Source organism: Seriola lalandi, unplaced genomic scaffold, assembly GCF_002814215.2.
Source record: "Seriola lalandi dorsalis isolate HSWRI2012SDOR001 ecotype SW California unplaced genomic scaffold, Sedor1 jcf7180002053675, whole genome shotgun sequence".
Taxonomy (NCBI): domain Eukaryota; kingdom Metazoa; phylum Chordata; class Actinopteri; order Carangiformes; family Carangidae; genus Seriola; species Seriola lalandi.
Genome location: NW_019524228.1, coordinates 141,686 through 160,462, shown reverse-complemented (window position 1 = coordinate 160,462; position 18,777 = coordinate 141,686). Strand labels below are relative to the sequence as shown.

The following is an 18,777-nucleotide window of genomic DNA, read 5'->3' as shown; positions in this document are numbered from 1 at the left end:
GTGTGGCTGTGAGTGTGAATGGTTGTCTGTCTCTATGTGTTTGCCCTGCGATGGACTGGCAACCTGTCCAGGGCGTACCCCGCCTCTCGCCTGAGAAGATGCTGGGATAGGCTCCAGCCCCCCCGCGACCCTACTAGAGGATAAGCGGTAGAAAATGAATGAATGAATGAACATTCACAGTGTCTCTGTTCTGTTCAAGTGCTCCAAGAAGCCATGACAGAGTAAGCTGTATAAAATTCACACCTCATTGATTTCATTATTTACCCTTGTGTTTTTCCTTCTGTTACATGTCAATCTATCCTCCATGAAAAAAGGTTATTCCTTTTATTGTAAACAGGTGAGGGCCTTTAAAACAACAATGGGCATTGTAGTCAGACTGCTTGCTAAAAAGCATCCACTCTGGCCACTAGAAGCAATTAGCGATGGTGAATGCTGAATTGTATTGAAAGTAATTGCAGAACAGTAGAACCTGTAGAAGCTCAAGCAGTATATGAATCCATGGACGTGTTCAACACTGCAATGGTTGATATGCTTGAATGCACAGTTAATGTAATTTGTTTGATGCACGGGCATGAGCACATGACAGAAATCACAGCAGTGCATCTACATGGTGGAAAGTGTGATTTGGGCTTCACTAGCCACCACACTGGTCAGATCAGACGAAGTAACATTGCTGTGGCGAGACCCACTTGACAAGGGGTGTGCTTTATTGATTATGAATTCATCTTTTCAATTGTAAGAGAAGGAGTGTGCCATTTCATCTTTCAGAAGTGACAGAGTCTCACTTTATGGTTTCCACATCAGTCCCCACACTGAATTAGTTATTTTGTGGATTTTTTTAAATTTATTTCTTGGGTTATTTCTTTTATCCTGTTCTAACAAAAAGATTTAGGCATAAAGCATTATAGATTAGTTGATTTACTACAAGTCACTGACAGAAAATGAATCAACCACTGTTTTAATCAATTAATTATTTCATTTATGTTTTAAAGAAAAATGCCAAAAAGTATCAAACGTGAATTTTTGGTTTATCTTGCTCTATGATGAATTTTCAACTTTTTAAAAAATGTTTTGTTTTAATAATGTTAATATTAATATTAATTAATATTTATTTTTTGATAATGAAAATAATCTTTGGTTACAGCCATCAATGCTTTTAGGAAAGTTTAGTGGCTTTCTGCATTTTATATATATATATATATATATATAGTAGAGGAAAAATATTATTCAATATATCATATGGCTCTGTGATTGCAGTGTATAATTGGTATGCTATGAAATGAACAGTAGTCCTGAGTAGCAGAGTAGCCCCTGCCTAAAGATTGACATGACATGATTTTTCCTCCTTTTTCCATGCAGGTGTAGTTCATGTAACAGCGATATGATGAATCCGTTTTGCTCACACCACTGTCCTTCTGTGACGTAGTCAGACCCAATGTGCTCATAACACAGAGCTGCTACAGAGAAACAACTCCTTGACAACCGATGCAAATCGCAAACTTGGCGCCTTCTCTTCCTCGTGAATATGACTCTCGTGTCTTTCAGTTGTCCGCCTTCTATTTAGGCTCATTCAGGCTGATAAACCAGTGCGGATACGTAATTTGCTTGTTTATGACTTGTGTGAAAAAAACTTAGTAGAGGAATCGGGACACCGTCAGCCGCCGGACCGCCAGTGAGAGATAATTTTGTTCCTTGTTCCCTTTTTAAACAATAAGCAGCGGGTGTCGTACAGCGCAGCCAGATAGGGTCGAGTGTCTCTCCTCCCCGGCTCACCGCGGCTACCTGGCGAGAAGATTTGGATTAAGACCAATGAACTGGGGGTAAATAATCTCCACGGGAGCGTTTACTCGGCGAAAACCGACTCTCTGTCTCGCTGTGGGATTTGTTTTCTACACCTCTGGAGGCTGAAGACGATGTCTGTCCGGGGATACTTTGTCGCTTTTTACAAATGCACAGTTCTTCTCTCTCTGAGGATTTTGCTTCTTGTGCCTGCAGGGTTGCCTGTCCGCAGCCAAGGGGATTCTCAGTCCGACAACAAAGTGATGGACAATATCACTGTCCGACAAGGAGAGACGGTCTTTCTCAGGTGAGTCAACATATTTCCTTTTTTTTTTTCTCCCCCTCATTTTCTCCCTCCCGCTGCTGCTTTTGAATCCTTGTCCCAAAGTTGAGCTGCACCTGCAAGGCTTCAGCCGGCTGACTGAAGTATTTAGCGGTGGGGAGAGACAGAAACATGACTGAAGTGCTGTCTGTTTTATCATGTTTCCGCCGCTGAAAAAAAAAGGGGGATTTCAGAGGATTAGTCTCTGGAAAACACTCAATTCAGAAGCGATACTCTGCTAATCTTTAGCAGCTGTTAACGACAGACTTAACAGTTTTAATTGTTGTGTGATGGTGCAGAACTAAAGGTGGAGGGAAAAGGTGTGTGTTCAGTCTTCAAAGTCTCTGCTGAGGACTGAGGCAGGTGAGAAAAGAGAGAGAAAGAAGAAGAAAAAAAAAAGAAACACCATGCCACAACTAGTGTAGTCTAGAAAATGGATTGACTAGCAATTTCTCCAAGATGGGAGATTGTCTGTGGTGACCTTTCCCCTCCTCTGCGCCCTCAGAGGCTTACTGGGTATAGAGGGATTTGTGCTGCTTTCAAGTACTGTCGGGAATGTCCAATTTAACATGAACAATAATCACAGTGGCTAAAGGAATTGATTTTCTTTGATACCAGAGCTGGCAAGATGCAATGTGTGGGAGGTAGAGGGCATGGGAGCAGTGTTAACAGCTGATGGCGAAGATGTTATTGTGGACTTATTGCATTTGTATTGTATGAATGTAACTGTCTGCAACAGTTGAAAATAAGCGTCAGGAAAGTAAGTTTGAGGCTGCAATGATTGACATTTCGTCCAAGCTCCTCTTGCTGACAGTCATTTTCACTATTTTCACTTGATGGACTTGAGGTCAGACTCAGACTGAAATAATGTTCAGTCAGCTGCTAAATTACCCCAGTGATGCATAGGTTAAGATTACTATGTTGAACTTCAGCTTTTAAAGGCACGCGGTCACAAAATTACATCCTTAAAAATTCTATATTTTAATGATTTTTTTAAAAAAAGAAAAATAATACATCAATTTTCTCAGTTGACTGCATTTGCTTGCGAGTGATGTAGAAGAGATTAATTCAAGATTGATGACCATGCATAAAAATTGATAAAACCTGGTTTCCTGAAAAGCTATTGTATTCTGAAAGCTGACACACGTTTTCATGTACACGTGGTGTTAATACTCCTTTACTGCCATGCAAAACTCAAATAAGAGCCTGTGAAAGTCTACTTCTGACACATAATCTGCTGTCGTTTCTGACCAAATATAGTTGATAATGCAACATGTTGTTGCTTGGACTTCTATTTGGCATTCTTTGCCTACCTACACGGATTGAAAAATTTGTAAGTGGGGAGGTCCAGGGGTTCCTGTGGTACCAGCAGGTCATGAGTAAGGTGAGGATGAGCTCAACTTGGTCTTTGCTTCATTTACTGTGAGCTCACACGCAGTGAGGGAATGAGATTGGGTGACTGCTCAGGATCAGGACCAAAAGCACAATGAGACAAACTAAACCAGACTGGGGTCAGTGCTGTGGTCTGGGTTCTTTTATATATATAATACGTTCAGAATCCCTGTCCAGCACCATGTTAACATTGATAATTGTTTTTGTCTGTCAACCAAATCAAATTTGAGTTTATTAATGTTTTATCAATGCAATATTTTGCATTGGTTTTCAGTTTATACACTGTGAAGGGCCTGCTGGAACAAAACAAATAAGTAATAATCCTGGCTGGCTTTGCAGACCTCAACTGATAAATTCACATGTCCTTTGAAGTGGTCTTAAAAAAAAACCCTGCAGAAGATGAAGTAGTGAGGGTGGGATAATGTCAATGGAAGGCGGCAGAATTTAGTTGCATTTGCATGATTGATTGCATGATTGTCTACGTGATTGTTTGCATGAAGCAAGATTAAAAAATACACTTGTTAAATACATATAAATGGAAATGTTAAATAGTCACATTTTGAATTCAAAGCACATTAGGAACTATAGTAGTAGGCTCATGTTGGAAGTACTGGACAGTTCCAGTCAAGTACTCTACTGTCCTGACTTTCAGCCTTCACTGCTGACCCCCTACACAGCGTACTGCCCAGAGATGCACTGAATGCCGGTTTTCAGTGTAATCAGCTATGATCGGTGACAGGACTATCAGTCTCAGATATCTGATTCTATTCCGGTTAAATTTACACTTGTGCGCCGTACAACGATTCATGTTGCGCATGCAACAGTACAGATACAGTTACACGCACGCACAGGCAGGCACACACAAACACAAAATGGCACAAAAAGAAGTACAAAATGGCACAAAGTTTGCATTTTGTAACACCTGTAAGGCTAAAGTGAGCTGTGGAACAACCACGAAAACATTCAGAACAACAACAAAAGTCCAGAGACTTAAAAAACCATCACTTCGCTGAACAGTTCCAATTTTTAGAGGCTAGCAGAGGAAACGTGGCTAAAACTATTCCAACACGTCCTGTGATTTTTGTGTAGAGAGGGAGAGAGAGAGAGCCCTTCACCTATTTATTTAATAGTCAATAACTCAATGTTTTGTTATGAACACACAATTGAATTGTCCATTGATGAAAAGTTGCAAAATGGTTGTGAAGCTGTCATTTATAGTTCTTTAAAAAGAAAATTAGATCGGCATCTACCACCATGTCTTTAATTACAGGCAGCTAACCTGTAGGTTAGAGGCTGCTGACCTTGAGACCAAGTCAGTAAAAAATCCCATGTTTCTGCTGTATGTTCAGGGTAAAAGCCCATTAATGTTTTCTGGTTATTTACATATTACTATAACTAAGACAGCCTGCACAATAGGGCTAGTATCGTAGATGAAAAGCACATTGCATGTCTGCTCCTATTGCTCTTGAAATTGGCGTACAGTGCCATTACCACTCCACAGTTCAGCCCTCCACAGGTCAATGGGACTGGCAAGTCTGAACTTTCCATGAAGTACATCAATCCTCCAGGCTGAGCAGCAATAGCTGTTTCAGTCGTAAATTGATTTACACATTCTGTGGCTGTACTTTCATGCTGTTGGTGAGTGCCCACTCATACACTCACACGGGCCTTTGAATCTAAACTGCACGCTGTTACGAGGCTGGATGCTTAACCTGCAGAGTTGCCCAGCTGTCTACAGTGGCTACTTCCAAATAAATTCAGTTTCTGCAGCTTGTGATTTGCCCGTGAGGTTAGAGTCCTTTCTTTTTTCAAAGATGGACAGGATCTGAGGTAATGACTGAACTATGTTAAGTCCTGTGTCTAATTTTGATGTCAATAATAGAACAAATCACTTGTGATCATTAGCTTTTGACTGCATAGTACATTAGTGATAAGTTGAGATCTTCAAAAGACTCCTTTTTACTCATTTATATTGTGCTTTAAATTGTGCAACACTGTGTTTACTAAACCTTTATGCAATGTAGAGGAATTACAAAAGTGCAGAAAATTATACAGTGTGAAGATTCAACAGCACATTTGAGGAACATGAGAAACAAGATGAGGTTAGCAGTAGCATACAGGATGCAGGGAGGCCACCCCCCTTCTGCTGGCTGAGCCAATTTGTCTTACCTTTATAGTTCTTGGGAAATTTGGATGTATTGCGTTCCTCTGGCACAAATGATGTTAACAGACTTCAGACTCACCACCCCTGTGTCGCTCCGTGCTAACAAGCTCCCCATTGCCCTTTTTGACAACTGCCAAAACTGAGGGTGGTGTCACATTTTAAGTTAAATGAAGTTAAAGCTGCCATTTTCCTTCATATTTTGTGTTGTTTTGTGCTGTGGCCTGATCTGTGGAGATGAGGCATGAATAACACTTATTACATATTTATCTCAATGTGATCTGAGCTCATACTCCCCAGTTGAGCTGCTGCTGAAACCTCCTGGGGAGAGAGAACAGCAAAACTACAGTATCACAGCATTACAGAGTAAATTACATAGGCACACACTGTACATAAAACCAATACTGATACGAAAATGTGAAGTGTTTAAAATACTGTGAAAAAAAAAAAAATAATCCAAGGCACTGGCAAGACAGACACTTTTAGTTAACATTTCTGAAAAAAAACTCACAAAGCTGCTTCTCTATTTCTGTTTCCTGATTAAATGACTGTATAATTAGAAGGAGAACATGTTTGGAGATATTTTAGCAAACTGTAATGCAGTTTGATTGCACCCCGAACTAGATGAGTGTTTCTGTCTGATTGTCTGAGCTGAGCTTGTTTCACAAAGACCATGTCCTCACTGCAAAAGCAAAATATAAATTATTATTAATCAGTAATCATGTCTAATCCTTTTTAAAGGAGCTATTTGTAAGTTTTGCCAGTGTTACATAGCTAAAGTTAGCATTTACAGCTGTTTTCTTTCCAGTCTAGAAGAAACGTTGCGAGTTCACCGTCAAATTTCATTCTTTGACTCACCAAGAGCTGTCACCACAGGTGGAAAGCAATACAAATGTTAACTCTCGTCTCTATCACGTCTTTTCTTCTACTGAAGTTAACGCGCTAACCAACAAGCCCTGGAACCATTGTCACTTTCAGATAACAACTCATTGTAGCGTACAGGCTGTGCTGAAGAAGTAGCTCTACTCAGAGGGCATATTATAACCTCTCGTCTTGTAAACACAACAATGGCTGAAGCTCTTGACCTGCTGCCAGCAAGAAACTGTATTTGGCAGCAGAGGAAACTTTCAAATAGCCCCTTTAATAAAGTGTCTACTGTAAATGTACTTCAATCTAGTGCGACAAGTTATTCTACCTTAAAATGTGGAAAACATTTAGCTTCAATAAACTATAAGTATATAATAAAAAACTTAACTTACTGTATTATAAAAGCCTTCATGAAAGAGCAATCCATGTTATACTCACATTACTTCCTATATATTTCCTGAAAATTGAATGGCAATTACCCAATATTCCATTTGCTGTTCATATAGCCCTGTAGAATCAAATCTTTCAAAGCAATAACGATAAAGGGAAATATGAAAAGGCAATACCAATGAACTTAAACTGCCTTCTGTGTTGTCACTTTATTGGAAGGCTACATTTTTCTTCCTTCTCCATTCTTGGCTCTCTGTCGATCAGCCAATCTCGGCTCAAGGGATTTTCAGTTTGTCCCGATGTACAATAAGCTGATAAATGTGTCCATGGAATGTAAAGTTGGCAGTTAAATGGACAAAAACTGAGTATGATTTAAGTTTTCTTTACAAGCAAGATAGAGCAGTATTTAAAGTACACGAGGAGGTTGTCGTTAATGTATGTTAGCATGTTGGTAGCACTGTGCTTTACATATGACAGGCTATGACTGGACTAAATATGACGTACATTAATTTCCCAAGGCTCTGCCCACTCTAATGGACAAAAGAGACAAGCAGCCTCCAGAGACTGCGATTAATGAATGTCACCACAATGGTTGAGGTGAACCGACAACCTCCTGAGACGCTTATCTACCTGTGCAGACCATTCCGGTCTCAGAACCACGTCATGTTAACATTTAGTCCTTTCTCTCCTCACTGTCTGATGAAAAACATTTGTGATTGAGGTTAAATATTTCAGGGATGGGGCTCTATTCCAAACAGGGATAAGCATTTAATCGCCTTGATATTTAGTTGCATGTAGAAATGTTTGCTTGACACATGTATTAATTTGTTTTCTTACATGGGGCTTTCAGCTTGTTTGGTGTTGTTGTTGGGAATGGAACTACTGGTGCGCAAAGCTTTGCCGTCAGCCGTGAAGATTTTTCTATCTAGTCCATGTTAGGAGTTAGAGCAGCTCTCTTGTTAAGAGGACATTCCTTTTATTCCTCATATGCCACGGCCCAAGATTGGAAAGCTGATAATTTGATTTCACAGAGGGATGCTAACGATTCCCTCTGTAATTCCATTTTCTTTCACTTTCCATCGTCTAGCCAGACTGCCATCCATCAGTCCCATGTTTTCACTTATTGTCTTCAGTGTTATTGTCCCAGAAAAGAGCTTTCACCGTCAAAATAAAATGGCAGCAGAATGGGATTGCTATACAATTTCCATCAGTTAACAAGATTTTATAGAGTCCTTTCTAATAGAGTTGTAATATAGCTGAAAGCATTTTTCCTCATTTAATTAAGCGCTATGAGATGGATTTTTTTTCTCTCTCTCAGTGTTTATCACTTAGCCTAAGTGGCAAAGAATGACTGAAGTCAGTTTGTGTTATCAGTGAAATAAAATATATAATAAAATATAGGTTGCAAAATGACACAACTGTTTTTCGACATTTAGAAGGTTCAGTCACACACAGCAATCATCACACAGACACAAATTAAAATATGAAGAAATTTGATTAAACTGCAACTGTAAAAACCTAAACTGTACTTTAACTGATTTCTGTTTTTGACCACTTGGAGGCAACAGATACATATAATTGACATGCCATCTCCTTGAAAGTTGATATGACAAATCTCTGTTGCTTATTTATACCCTTCAGTTTATAATTTATACCCTTGTTTGTGTCCACCTGGTGAATATAAGTGCAATGTTTACTCTCGTTGAGTTCTGCTTTGGGCTCTTTAGCTGCTAAAGGCTCCACTATGTTCACCAGCTAGTTGCTGACTGTGTGTCAGCTGTTTGGTGAAGATCAGATAGTGTACAGTGGGCTTTTAGAGAGTTTCTCCCCCAAATATGTACTCGCTGCTGCAGAAAAAGACACTGATCAGAGTTAACTAAATCAGTGAAGTTTTGGGCTGGACAGCTAAACAATGAGCTGAAAAGCAATATAAAGTTCTGTTCAGTCAACAGGAGCTGCAGATTCATGTGATAATTCTCTCTAGGTTCATCAGCAACTCCTTAGACATGTCATTAGATTTCCATGAAGGTTACAGATCAAAATGAGAATATTAAAGCTTTGTGCTGCTGTGAAATTCAAACACTTAGTCTTTTTGGGGTTAAGAACAAGCTTTAAATGAACAAAAGACGTATAGGACTTGATTTGAAATCATGACACTGCTGGAGCAACATGTACAAAATCACTTAATTTTGGGTTGTCCTTTGATTTTTCACACAGCCTTTATATGAAGTTATATGTAGTAAAGGATAGGGGTATGAATGTATGACCTCTAGTTAATGATTAATTGGCAAAAAAACCCATTTATAGCCAATTATTTAACAATTTTTCTGTCATTAAAAATCCCAATGAAATTGGATTTTGATATCATCTTGCTTCTTTAATTTGATTAATTTCAGGTTGAAACTGGATTTTGATGATAACACAGCTTTCATTTGAAACCTATGTAATATCAGTTATTCAGAGAAATTAGGTTTATTTGATGAAGGTTAGGGCAAGATGTTTGACGGTATGCTTAGCTGGAGCTGATTTATATTGCAGTCATCTTTAAAGATACTCTTCTCTAACTTAGGCAAGTTGAATAAACTTGAAGCCAGTTGAGAAGGTGTTTAATTTCTCTGTGATTTGAAGTACATCAGGCACCCAAAGATAAAAGACAGCAGTAAACTGCAGTTAAAAGTCACATTTTCCTTCAACAGATCTTAATCGAGAAGACCCAGAAGTAGGTGTCTCATGTTGTATTTCATGACATTAACCAGTGTGGATGCTCTGAGAACCAGCTTGGCCTACATTTAAGACAGCGGATTACAGCGAGGACTTGCTGAACTGCGGAACAACGGTGGTTCATTGTCAGTAATTTCTGGAAGATATCTTTTTTTTCTCAGTCCCCCCTCTCACACTTGTCTTCCTTTGAAGTGATTTAATTCCGCCTTGAATGCTGTCCAGGAAATTACAAAGCCACTGTAATAAAGTGTGGCTGATTGGACAAGTGCCCTTGTGTGAACATTCATTTTCCGGCTATCCAGGAATTTTGAAATGAGTACTGGGCAGGTTGGATAGAGCAGATTGATTTTTATAGCCTTAACCCTCAGCAGTTTGAAACTTTCAAGTGTGTAAAGTTAGATAATCATCTGATAGTGTTGTTACCTAAATAACTATGCTGGAGCTTTAGTAATTTCAAATAGCTTAAGCTTGCGATTGCATTGCAAATACTGTTCCACATAAAAGATAGTTAGTGCTATAATCTTCAGGCTATTTCAGACATTCTGAGATAAAACATGACACCAAACAAACTAATTAATTGTGAAATAACTTTAATAATAAGTTGTTTAAAAATATATGTAACGACCAGTGAACCTGCGTGATTCAAATGCACAACTGTAAAAAGTAGAAAAACACAAAACGTGCACAAAAAGGTTCAATACACAGGAGATCAGTCAGAACAAAGCAAAAAGGTCTGACAGGGAGTGGGCAAAGTCAAAAACCGAAAATCAGGCAATAGGAGGAAACTGTGGCTGGAAACGCTCGACACAGGAGACGAAGATGATCTGACACAAGGGAAGCGAAGACAAAGACTAAATACACTCAAGGGTAGGATGCACGGAGACACAGGTGCAACACATTAGGGCAGAGTGGGTAATCACAGAGATGGGAGACACACTGGGGCAGGAGATAAAGTGTCTGCAGCGAGAAGACAGGTGAAAAAAATTATACTAAGAAACTGAAAACATGGCGTTTTAGACTGAGGATTTCACAATGAAGTTTTTCAAAAGGCTGTTTTTATTTCATGATTTTTTTCCCATAATGTCACTTACACTTAATGGTTAATATGACTTAATGCTTCATTACATGACAGTGTTGTCACCAGTGCCTGCCCCCTCTGCTGTCAGCCAATCACATGTGCCTACAGCCTCACAGCAGGCTTAACATTTACTAGAAATATTTTGCTAGCTCCTTTAATCTAGAGCAACAGCAATGCTAAGGTAAATCTAAATCAACCAACTAGAACCTGCTGCTCTAAATGCAGGTAGTGCAGCGACATAGTACTTACTACTATCTCTTTTATTATAACTTAAAAATGCTAAACATGCTACCTGTTGAGTTGGCTAACTAGAGCCAGTGTTTGCGGCAGAACTGTTTGGATTCACTAGCTGGCAGTTGTTGAACCTGTTGGAAAGCTAGTGGCATGTGATTGGCTGAGAGTGAGGGGGTGGTGACAACTCCATGAGCCTTATGAAATAGTGGTGTTTGGGGACAATACTGTTATGATATAAAACCAAATTGCATATATTCTATATTTTGTATTCATATATATGTATATTATTTTTTCATTATTTTAAACTCTATAAAGAAATAAAAATAAACTCAAAAATCAGTTATGAAAATTAGACATGATTCATAATAAGCATGACTCATAACTTACACTAACGTCTCCCACTGCACTGAAGCTTTAGCGATGTTTCTCACTTATAAGTCGCTTTGGATAAAAACGTAAACGATACTCAACGATAAAATGAGTAATGTAAATATTTTTTATTTATTTTATGTATTCATATCAGTATTTATTCAAAATGTTACATTTATTTATTTAATATTGACCACTTCAGGCACCTGTATGCTTGTGCTACCAGTATGGTTTAAAGCAATGCTCACTTTGGTGGGTGATTGCACTAAACAGTGTGAGAGTATGAGTGACCCATGGGCAGCATGAGTGGAGCTTTCCTGCAGCGTCTTGTCGACTTAAGCAGGGCTCCAGTCCTGTCTGGGTATTAGAACAGGAGATGGGTGGGAGAGAGGTGGAGTGCTCAGGATTATGTGCTTAAAAGATTCTCAGCTCCCCCTCCCCTTTAGCACCACGATATCAATACCGCAGGGAACCAACATAGACACACATGCATGCTGTTTACCACCATCAGGATTAGTTATAGATATACCTCACAATTGCTTTGGTAGAGGAGACACAGGCACAGTGCAATATACAGAACTCCCACAGAGGACATAAATCAGCAAAGGCATGAAGCATAATTGGAAATAAAATCCATGTATTTCAAAGTAATGAACAAAGAAATGGTTAATTAGTTAGTTACAGGACTAGAACACAGTCCACATTAATTGCACCAGACACACAGGGATAAGTGATACTATCAGCTTTATGGACAATTAGGTCCTAAATGAGTATGGAATTCAACAAAGAAATTGAAAAAACAGTTGATATTACAGGTATTTGAAGGCATCACCTTTGCATTAGGGAATTGTAACAGCCATTTTCTGTGGATCTATTGATTAAACAATCAGCATATTAATCAATAATGAAAATAGCTGTTAGTTGTAGCCCAATACAGTTAGCCGGTAAAGATTTTAGGACACAAACTGGCTGCAGGTTGTGCTTCTCTATCACTACACATATATTTTAAAACACTGAACATATGAATAATCAGGGATGAGGGGAAATCAGATGAAACCCATTATCCCCCACTGATGATACAGTTACACCACTCACAAACATTTTAAGAAGCAATTGAGATGTCAGACACTTAAAGCTGATATTTGATGCCTGGTTGGATTCTTAGAATTCTTACACGGCTCTTTATTATCATTATTATTATGTCATTATTCATTTTTTTAAGTTTTGTTTCAAGACAAAATTAAACTGACATAGTTGGGGAACTTAGACGATTTTAAAAACAACACTAAAATTTCTTAATCATTACTGAAGCTCAGGCATCATATTGGCACCAGTTTCTTTACAAGACTAAGTGGTTTTGCTAGCATCTCTGTGAGGCTGTACTTAGGCATAGTGGTGCTTTGAGCTAAAGGCTAGCACCAGCATGCTAACATAAGGATCTCTATCAGGTTGGCAGGTGCTGGACAAATTAAATTTCTGACCTGATGTTGGAATTAATAAAAAAAAGCAAGGAATCTGTGCCAAATGTCATGACAGTCGATCCAATAGTTCACTTCAGTCCAGATATTTCACTTGTAACCTAAATGGCCCAAGATGAAAAAATCAGTGTCCATGCAAAGTTTCATGACATTCATGGCATATATTTTAGTTTGAACCAATTCTGTCATCCAGAGCCACAGAGCTAAGGGTAAACTGAGAACTCAAAGGTGACATTGAAAATAAATATGAGCTGGTATTTTTCTTTAGACACTGTACATACATGATACAATGTTATATGTGGTGCTTGAATGTGAGACAGGTGATTATAGACCCATTTTCTTCACGGTCTGTATTCAAACTGAAAATTAAGATCATGCAAGCTTTTGCTCTCTTTACTTTCCATAAAAGGAGCCATTGGATAATAAAGTGTATCAGTGGTAAACATACACTGTAGCTGCTGTATCTGGCATCTCTCTCCCATGAACCATTAGCGAGAACAAATGAGTGATTGAATGAGTGCATCAGATCGATGTGAATGCCACACCTCTGTTTTCACTGAAAAGCTTGCTGGCATTCGGCTGGAAAACAAACAGCTTTATTTATTTTTCAGCTGTAATTGTGCCCAAGAAACTGCTCCTCTGGCTAAAATAAGTTTTTCTCTGACTTTACACTTCAAAGTGAAGCGACAGAGAGAGTGGAGTTAAAGGAGGCAGGGCTTCGGGCTGAAGCTACAACACACCCTTCATGGCTGATCAGAAACTATCTGCCTGCCTGTGTGTATTTATGTGTGTGTGTTTTGTGTGTGTGTGTGCTGGTGGTTATATCACTATGCTTATATAGAAAAAAATATATCCTCGAAAGGTTATCCAGGTTAGCAAATGCGACAAAATGACAGCATTTTGCTTGTCTATAAGTGCTTTGTTTAGGTTTGGGATTAAGGTTTGGGTGAGTGAAGGTAATTTCAGGCTTAAGGTTATGGTTAGAGTTCGGATAAGGAAGAGCAGGTAGAGTTGCAGCAATCTGGCCTCAGGACCTGTTTAAAGTTACAGGAATCATTAGGCATCGGTGGCTGGAAATTTAATAAATATGACATTTAGTATTGACAAATTGTCAATTATGCTACATACTCTGGCAACATTATAGTGTACTCGGGAGCTCCCTGACATTTTCCTTATACATACACATATTAGTGTGCAGCAAAATAATAGTTTTTTGTCTTTATTTTAAAAATAAAACCATGCTCCCTCATACTCATCCTCCCAGGGATACAGTGTCACTTTCAAGCTTTAAGGAACAAACGAATAAATAAATAAAAGTTGCTGCATGCAAAAATATTCTCATGCAGTGAGTGTCCTCTATGTGAGCACTTCCTATTTCATTTTACTACAGAGGTCAGCAGGGACATTGGATGTGATGAAGTCTATGCACTCTGCTAAGGGTTATGGGTGATGGGAAGAGTAGATGTGTATATGTGTGTGTGTGTGTGTGTGTGTGTGTGTGTGTGTGTGTGTGTGTGTGTGTGTGTTTGGGGAAGGGGAGGGGGCAAGGTCAACAACGGGTACCAAGTGTTATAAACCATAAAACAGCTAGATTTATTTGACAGGCAGTTTAAGTATTGGTGCATAAACATGTAATACACTCAGTGTGGTAGATCCCACTTATTCAGGTGTGGGAGAAAACATGGCTATGGGGGGTTTAACCTCTATCAGACAAAGGTTTTTCCACTGCAAGTGATGGGGCAACGAGATGTCAGACAGTCTGTCTGTCTTTCTGCCCAACACTCTTCACCAACAGTTTGGGTCCATATGAGCTACAACTGAATTCCATTAATTGGATCCATGTTTCCCTCAATTGTGTCTTGTCTGTGCATCAGGAATGGAGTAACAAAGGTGTCCTGTATTTATTCTGTGTACAGGTCAGTCAAACTACAGTTTATAAGTGGACTGCTTAAAAACGGATGATGATGATGATGGTGGTCCTTACTCCTTGCTCTTCCAAAAAGAAATAAGAGCATTGAAACGTTTTTCATCATGGTGAACATAGTTTACAGTTATAGGTCATGTAAGGACTGAGGAGCGGGGTTTGATCCAATAAGGGAATTGGCCTGTAACCATGGATACTCATGATAACCCAAAGGATACTGATACTGCTACTGCTTCGACCGTTGCCAAGGTAATCAACATTCAAATGGTAATCAACATCCAAATCAGTATTCGAATGCTGTGCTTTTCATTCTATTATAATAATAATTATTATAATTATTATAATAATGTGGATTACTACAAAAATCCCAGTAGCTCATGAGGTAAGAAATAGTAATCCCACATTATTCATTATACATTAACATTAATTATTTTTAGTTTTTTCTCAGACAAGGACGTTTAATTTTTGTGATAGTTTTGAGTTACAACAACATGAGCAAGCATCTGGAGGAACACATTTATGAAGATGACCCCTAAAAAGAGCCAGATTTGCCAAAGGAAATGGGTTTTTCAGAAAGAAACGAGTTTGTCAAATCACCTGAAAACTGTAAGTAACAGCTTTAGCTGTCACCGATGTTAATGCGATCTGCATGCTAACAAAGAATTAATGTTGAAGTCCAATTTTTGTCTTCATCTTGCTCTGCCCCTCCCTCATCGCGCTGTGCTGCAGCTGTGCTGCGAGGTAGCCCTCACGCTCAGGTGATGTCATCGGTGTGGCCCAGGTGTAAGCAGTGTGATATAAAGTACAGCTGTTTATTTGTTGACAGTGAGGATGGTGTGTGATGTCTCAGGGCAAATAAAAACGCAGCTCTTTGTCACCAGAAAACTAAAATGAAACAATAAGCAGTTAAGTTTCATTAACTGTTCCAAATTGATTTTTAAGATTATTTTAATGTACATTGTCTGTGGATCATACATTTTTATTGTATGTATTTATTTATTTTACTTTGTGAAATTTCAATTCACACTCATAAGAACAAATATATTCAGAACATTGTTGTTATCAGAACATTTGACCTTTTCTTTCAGAATCGAAACAGGGAATCAGTAAGAACTGGAAATGATGAATCCAAACGATACTCAACCCCGGTCCTACAGACCAATATAAGGAATCTCAGAATTCAATGAGCAGATTGCCGTGAACTTCCCAGAACCATTTCAATCCATTTGCTCTCTTTGGGCACGACACAGGTCAAAATGTCAACTTTTGAAGAAAAAAGAAACTAAACCACACACAAGATCATGAACATTCATTCATTTTGCTCAGCGAGTTCATGATCAAGCATGTGACAGTTTCGTTTTAACGACATTGTGGCCCTCTCTGTAGCACCAACCGGAGGGTCGTTTTTTCATTTCATTATTTCTATGTTAAGACATACATTGTCCATAATTCCAAAGAGTATTTGAAGAACTTACCTGAATCATCTAGTCTCATAAACTACTTGATTTTAAACTTTTACTTACAGGTATATAACAAACAAACAGAAATCTTCATTTTGAAAATCCCTTTTTAGCCAAGAGTTTTCAACAATTTGCTCCCCTCATATATATTTTTTGTAATACTGCCTGTGTACAGATAACAGTAATAGTGTCTTCTTTGAATGTTAACCAGGTGCCAGTGGATGAACTTCATAGGTAATGGGATGAGTAGATGGGAGTGTGAGTGCAGTATGTGTTGTGTGTTGCTCAATGTTGAGTGAATAATAACCTGAAATATCAGTTTCACATAATTTGTTCCTTGAATCGATTTTTGCCAAATGCCAAGCTTTTTGCAGATGCAACTTGTATCTGCACACATCCCATTTATGTACATTGCCCCTTGAGCCTTATTATATTTAGGGTCAATGATTTGTGTCTGTCTGCAACAAGAATGCCTCCATTCCTCCTGGGCACCACGGCTCCATTAACCAAATAGAGATGCACTGCTCTGAGTTTTCCTGAGGATAAAGTGAAATCAGGTGGTATTCAAAGCAGATTATCTTCCCTTGAGCAGCGGCTCACCTCACTTACCTAAAGCGCTCGGATGTCTGATTCTGTGGTGGGAGACGAGATCCACTGTACTCGAGATTAGGGAATTCTTCACCGTTAATGCACCAGGTAGCTTAAAAGAGGAGGTAAGGCAGGGATGTTCCTGCTCACCACTACTTTTGTTCAGACTCTCCCCTTGTGTCTGAGAGCATCTGCATCCCAGTGTAACACAATGCAGGTGTAGAGCTGCAGCAGCACCTTTATGTTCGTTCAGAGAGAGATACACTCCCGGTGTTTCAATCCACCCCTGTAATACAGTATGAAATGAAAAACAGAGTCCTGTTGTGCAGCATTTAGTTCAGCTTGCTTCCTTGAAACCTATCTATCTATCGTTTGTTGTTGAAAATATGGCAGCAATGAACAGGTTTACTGTAGCATGATAAAGAATGCAGTGAGTTCTCTGATTACCAAACAATATTGGTTTTTCTAATGTAGTTTGTGTGAAGCACATTATTAAAAATGTATTCATTTTCTACAAAATCTCTGTCAAAATAGAGATCCACATAGTTCCACATAGTCTCACAAGATTAGAAATAGCAGGACTTACTATTGCACTTTTTGTTGGCTTTTTATTGGGTTTGTGGTTCAATAGCATTTTATTGACTCTAAATCCAGTTCAGATTACAGCGAGTCCGAGTCTGAGTCCTTTCAAATCCTTTGTCAAAGTAATTTGTTGTCTGCAAGAAATCACAAGAAATTTCAAATGTTTTACGTACAAAGATACAAGTCTGACATATTGACTGACACAAACACGCATTGAAACTAATGAACTCCCATATCTAGACCGCTTCATGAAGGTGAACTCCATGTTATAGGTCACAGGCTGAGGCCAAGCACTCGTCCTTCTCAAGTTACCACAAATGTTGATGGAAAATATTTAAGCAAAGGACGTTGTTTCCCCCTTCTGCATGTTCTGCATTTCACAGTTGTTGTATTGACTTCGGCAAAACATGTCCAGACTTTGCAAGGCTTAACAACAACATTGTTGAGTTTGTGTATGTCATTGGTCTTTTATTTTTAAAGAGAATACCTGCATTAATGTCTGAGATAGAGGCAAAAACCGAGATATTGAAAGATTTGATAAGGGATTCGTGCAGTGTTTAGAAAATCTGGGTATTTTACCTATTACCATCCTTTAGCCTCTCAAAATGATCCCACACTTTGTATTTCCTGCCCGACAGTATAACATTACTGTAACACTGTCCTGTGTTTACAGGTTGTTTTAATATTTGAGGAAGTGTGTCCCCTAAGAGTTGCTGTAAGGCAGGACTTGTGCCGTTAATTAAACTAGGTCTCTGTCCCGTTTATTGTTTTATTACTAAATATATACCATATAATAATACCCAAGATGTTTGGTCATATTACTTTCTAATAACCACAGGGGCCAGCTGTGTAAAGGATGTCTGACTTTGACTGACTGAGTGTCACCACTTCCTGTTGAGTTTGTTAGTTTGTTAGTTTAGTTAAATTAGTTAAATTCACTCGTTTTTTTTTTTTAAACAATTTGTTGTCCCAAAGACACAATTAAGGGATAACAGAGAAAAACAAAGACAGTTTTAAACCCAAGTGGCTTATTCACACTGTCTATAGGCAGACAGCTGTAACAGTACATGTTGTATTGCAGGGCTCAGTTGTGGGTTGTTTGTGTGCAGGAAGCAGCCAAAGCTTAGCTGCACAGAGTAAATAGAAAATCACTGAAACTGTGTCCAGTATAGCTTCAGTGCTGTATGAGAAATAGAGTTAAGAGTTGGGGAGTAACACAAAGCTACTGTTGGAATCTGTATCAGTCTATTCATAAAAAATATAGCTGCATTTAGAGGGTGGCGGAAATAATCATTTTCATTGTTGATTAATCTGATTATTACCTGAATGAATCGTTTGGTTGGATGAAAATCGTGAAAGTTTTGTCGGACAAGCAGTTCAAAACCTAATAATATTGATAATCAAGAAAATGCAACAGAAGCCAGATGACAAT

The 18,777-nt window shown here is 38.6% G+C and overlaps 1 protein-coding gene across 4 annotated transcripts in view; it reads left to right on the top strand.

The window, feature by feature from the left end:
• Nucleotides 1-18,777, top strand: part of ntm (neurotrimin) — a 430,835-nt gene that overhangs the window by 288,118 nt on the left and 123,940 nt on the right. For 2 of the 4 annotated variants that reach the window (XM_023401411.2, XM_023401409.2), the window contains exon 1: nucleotides 1,451-2,086. In XM_023401411.2, the coding sequence (XP_023257179.1) occupies nucleotides 1,914-2,086 (173 nt within the window). In that variant the 5' untranslated portion in view covers nucleotides 1,451-1,913. Of the gene's footprint in view, nucleotides 1-1,450; nucleotides 2,087-18,777 lie in introns of those variants that run through there. The other 2 variants (XM_087172715.1, XM_023401410.2) reach the window with 2 other exon arrangements.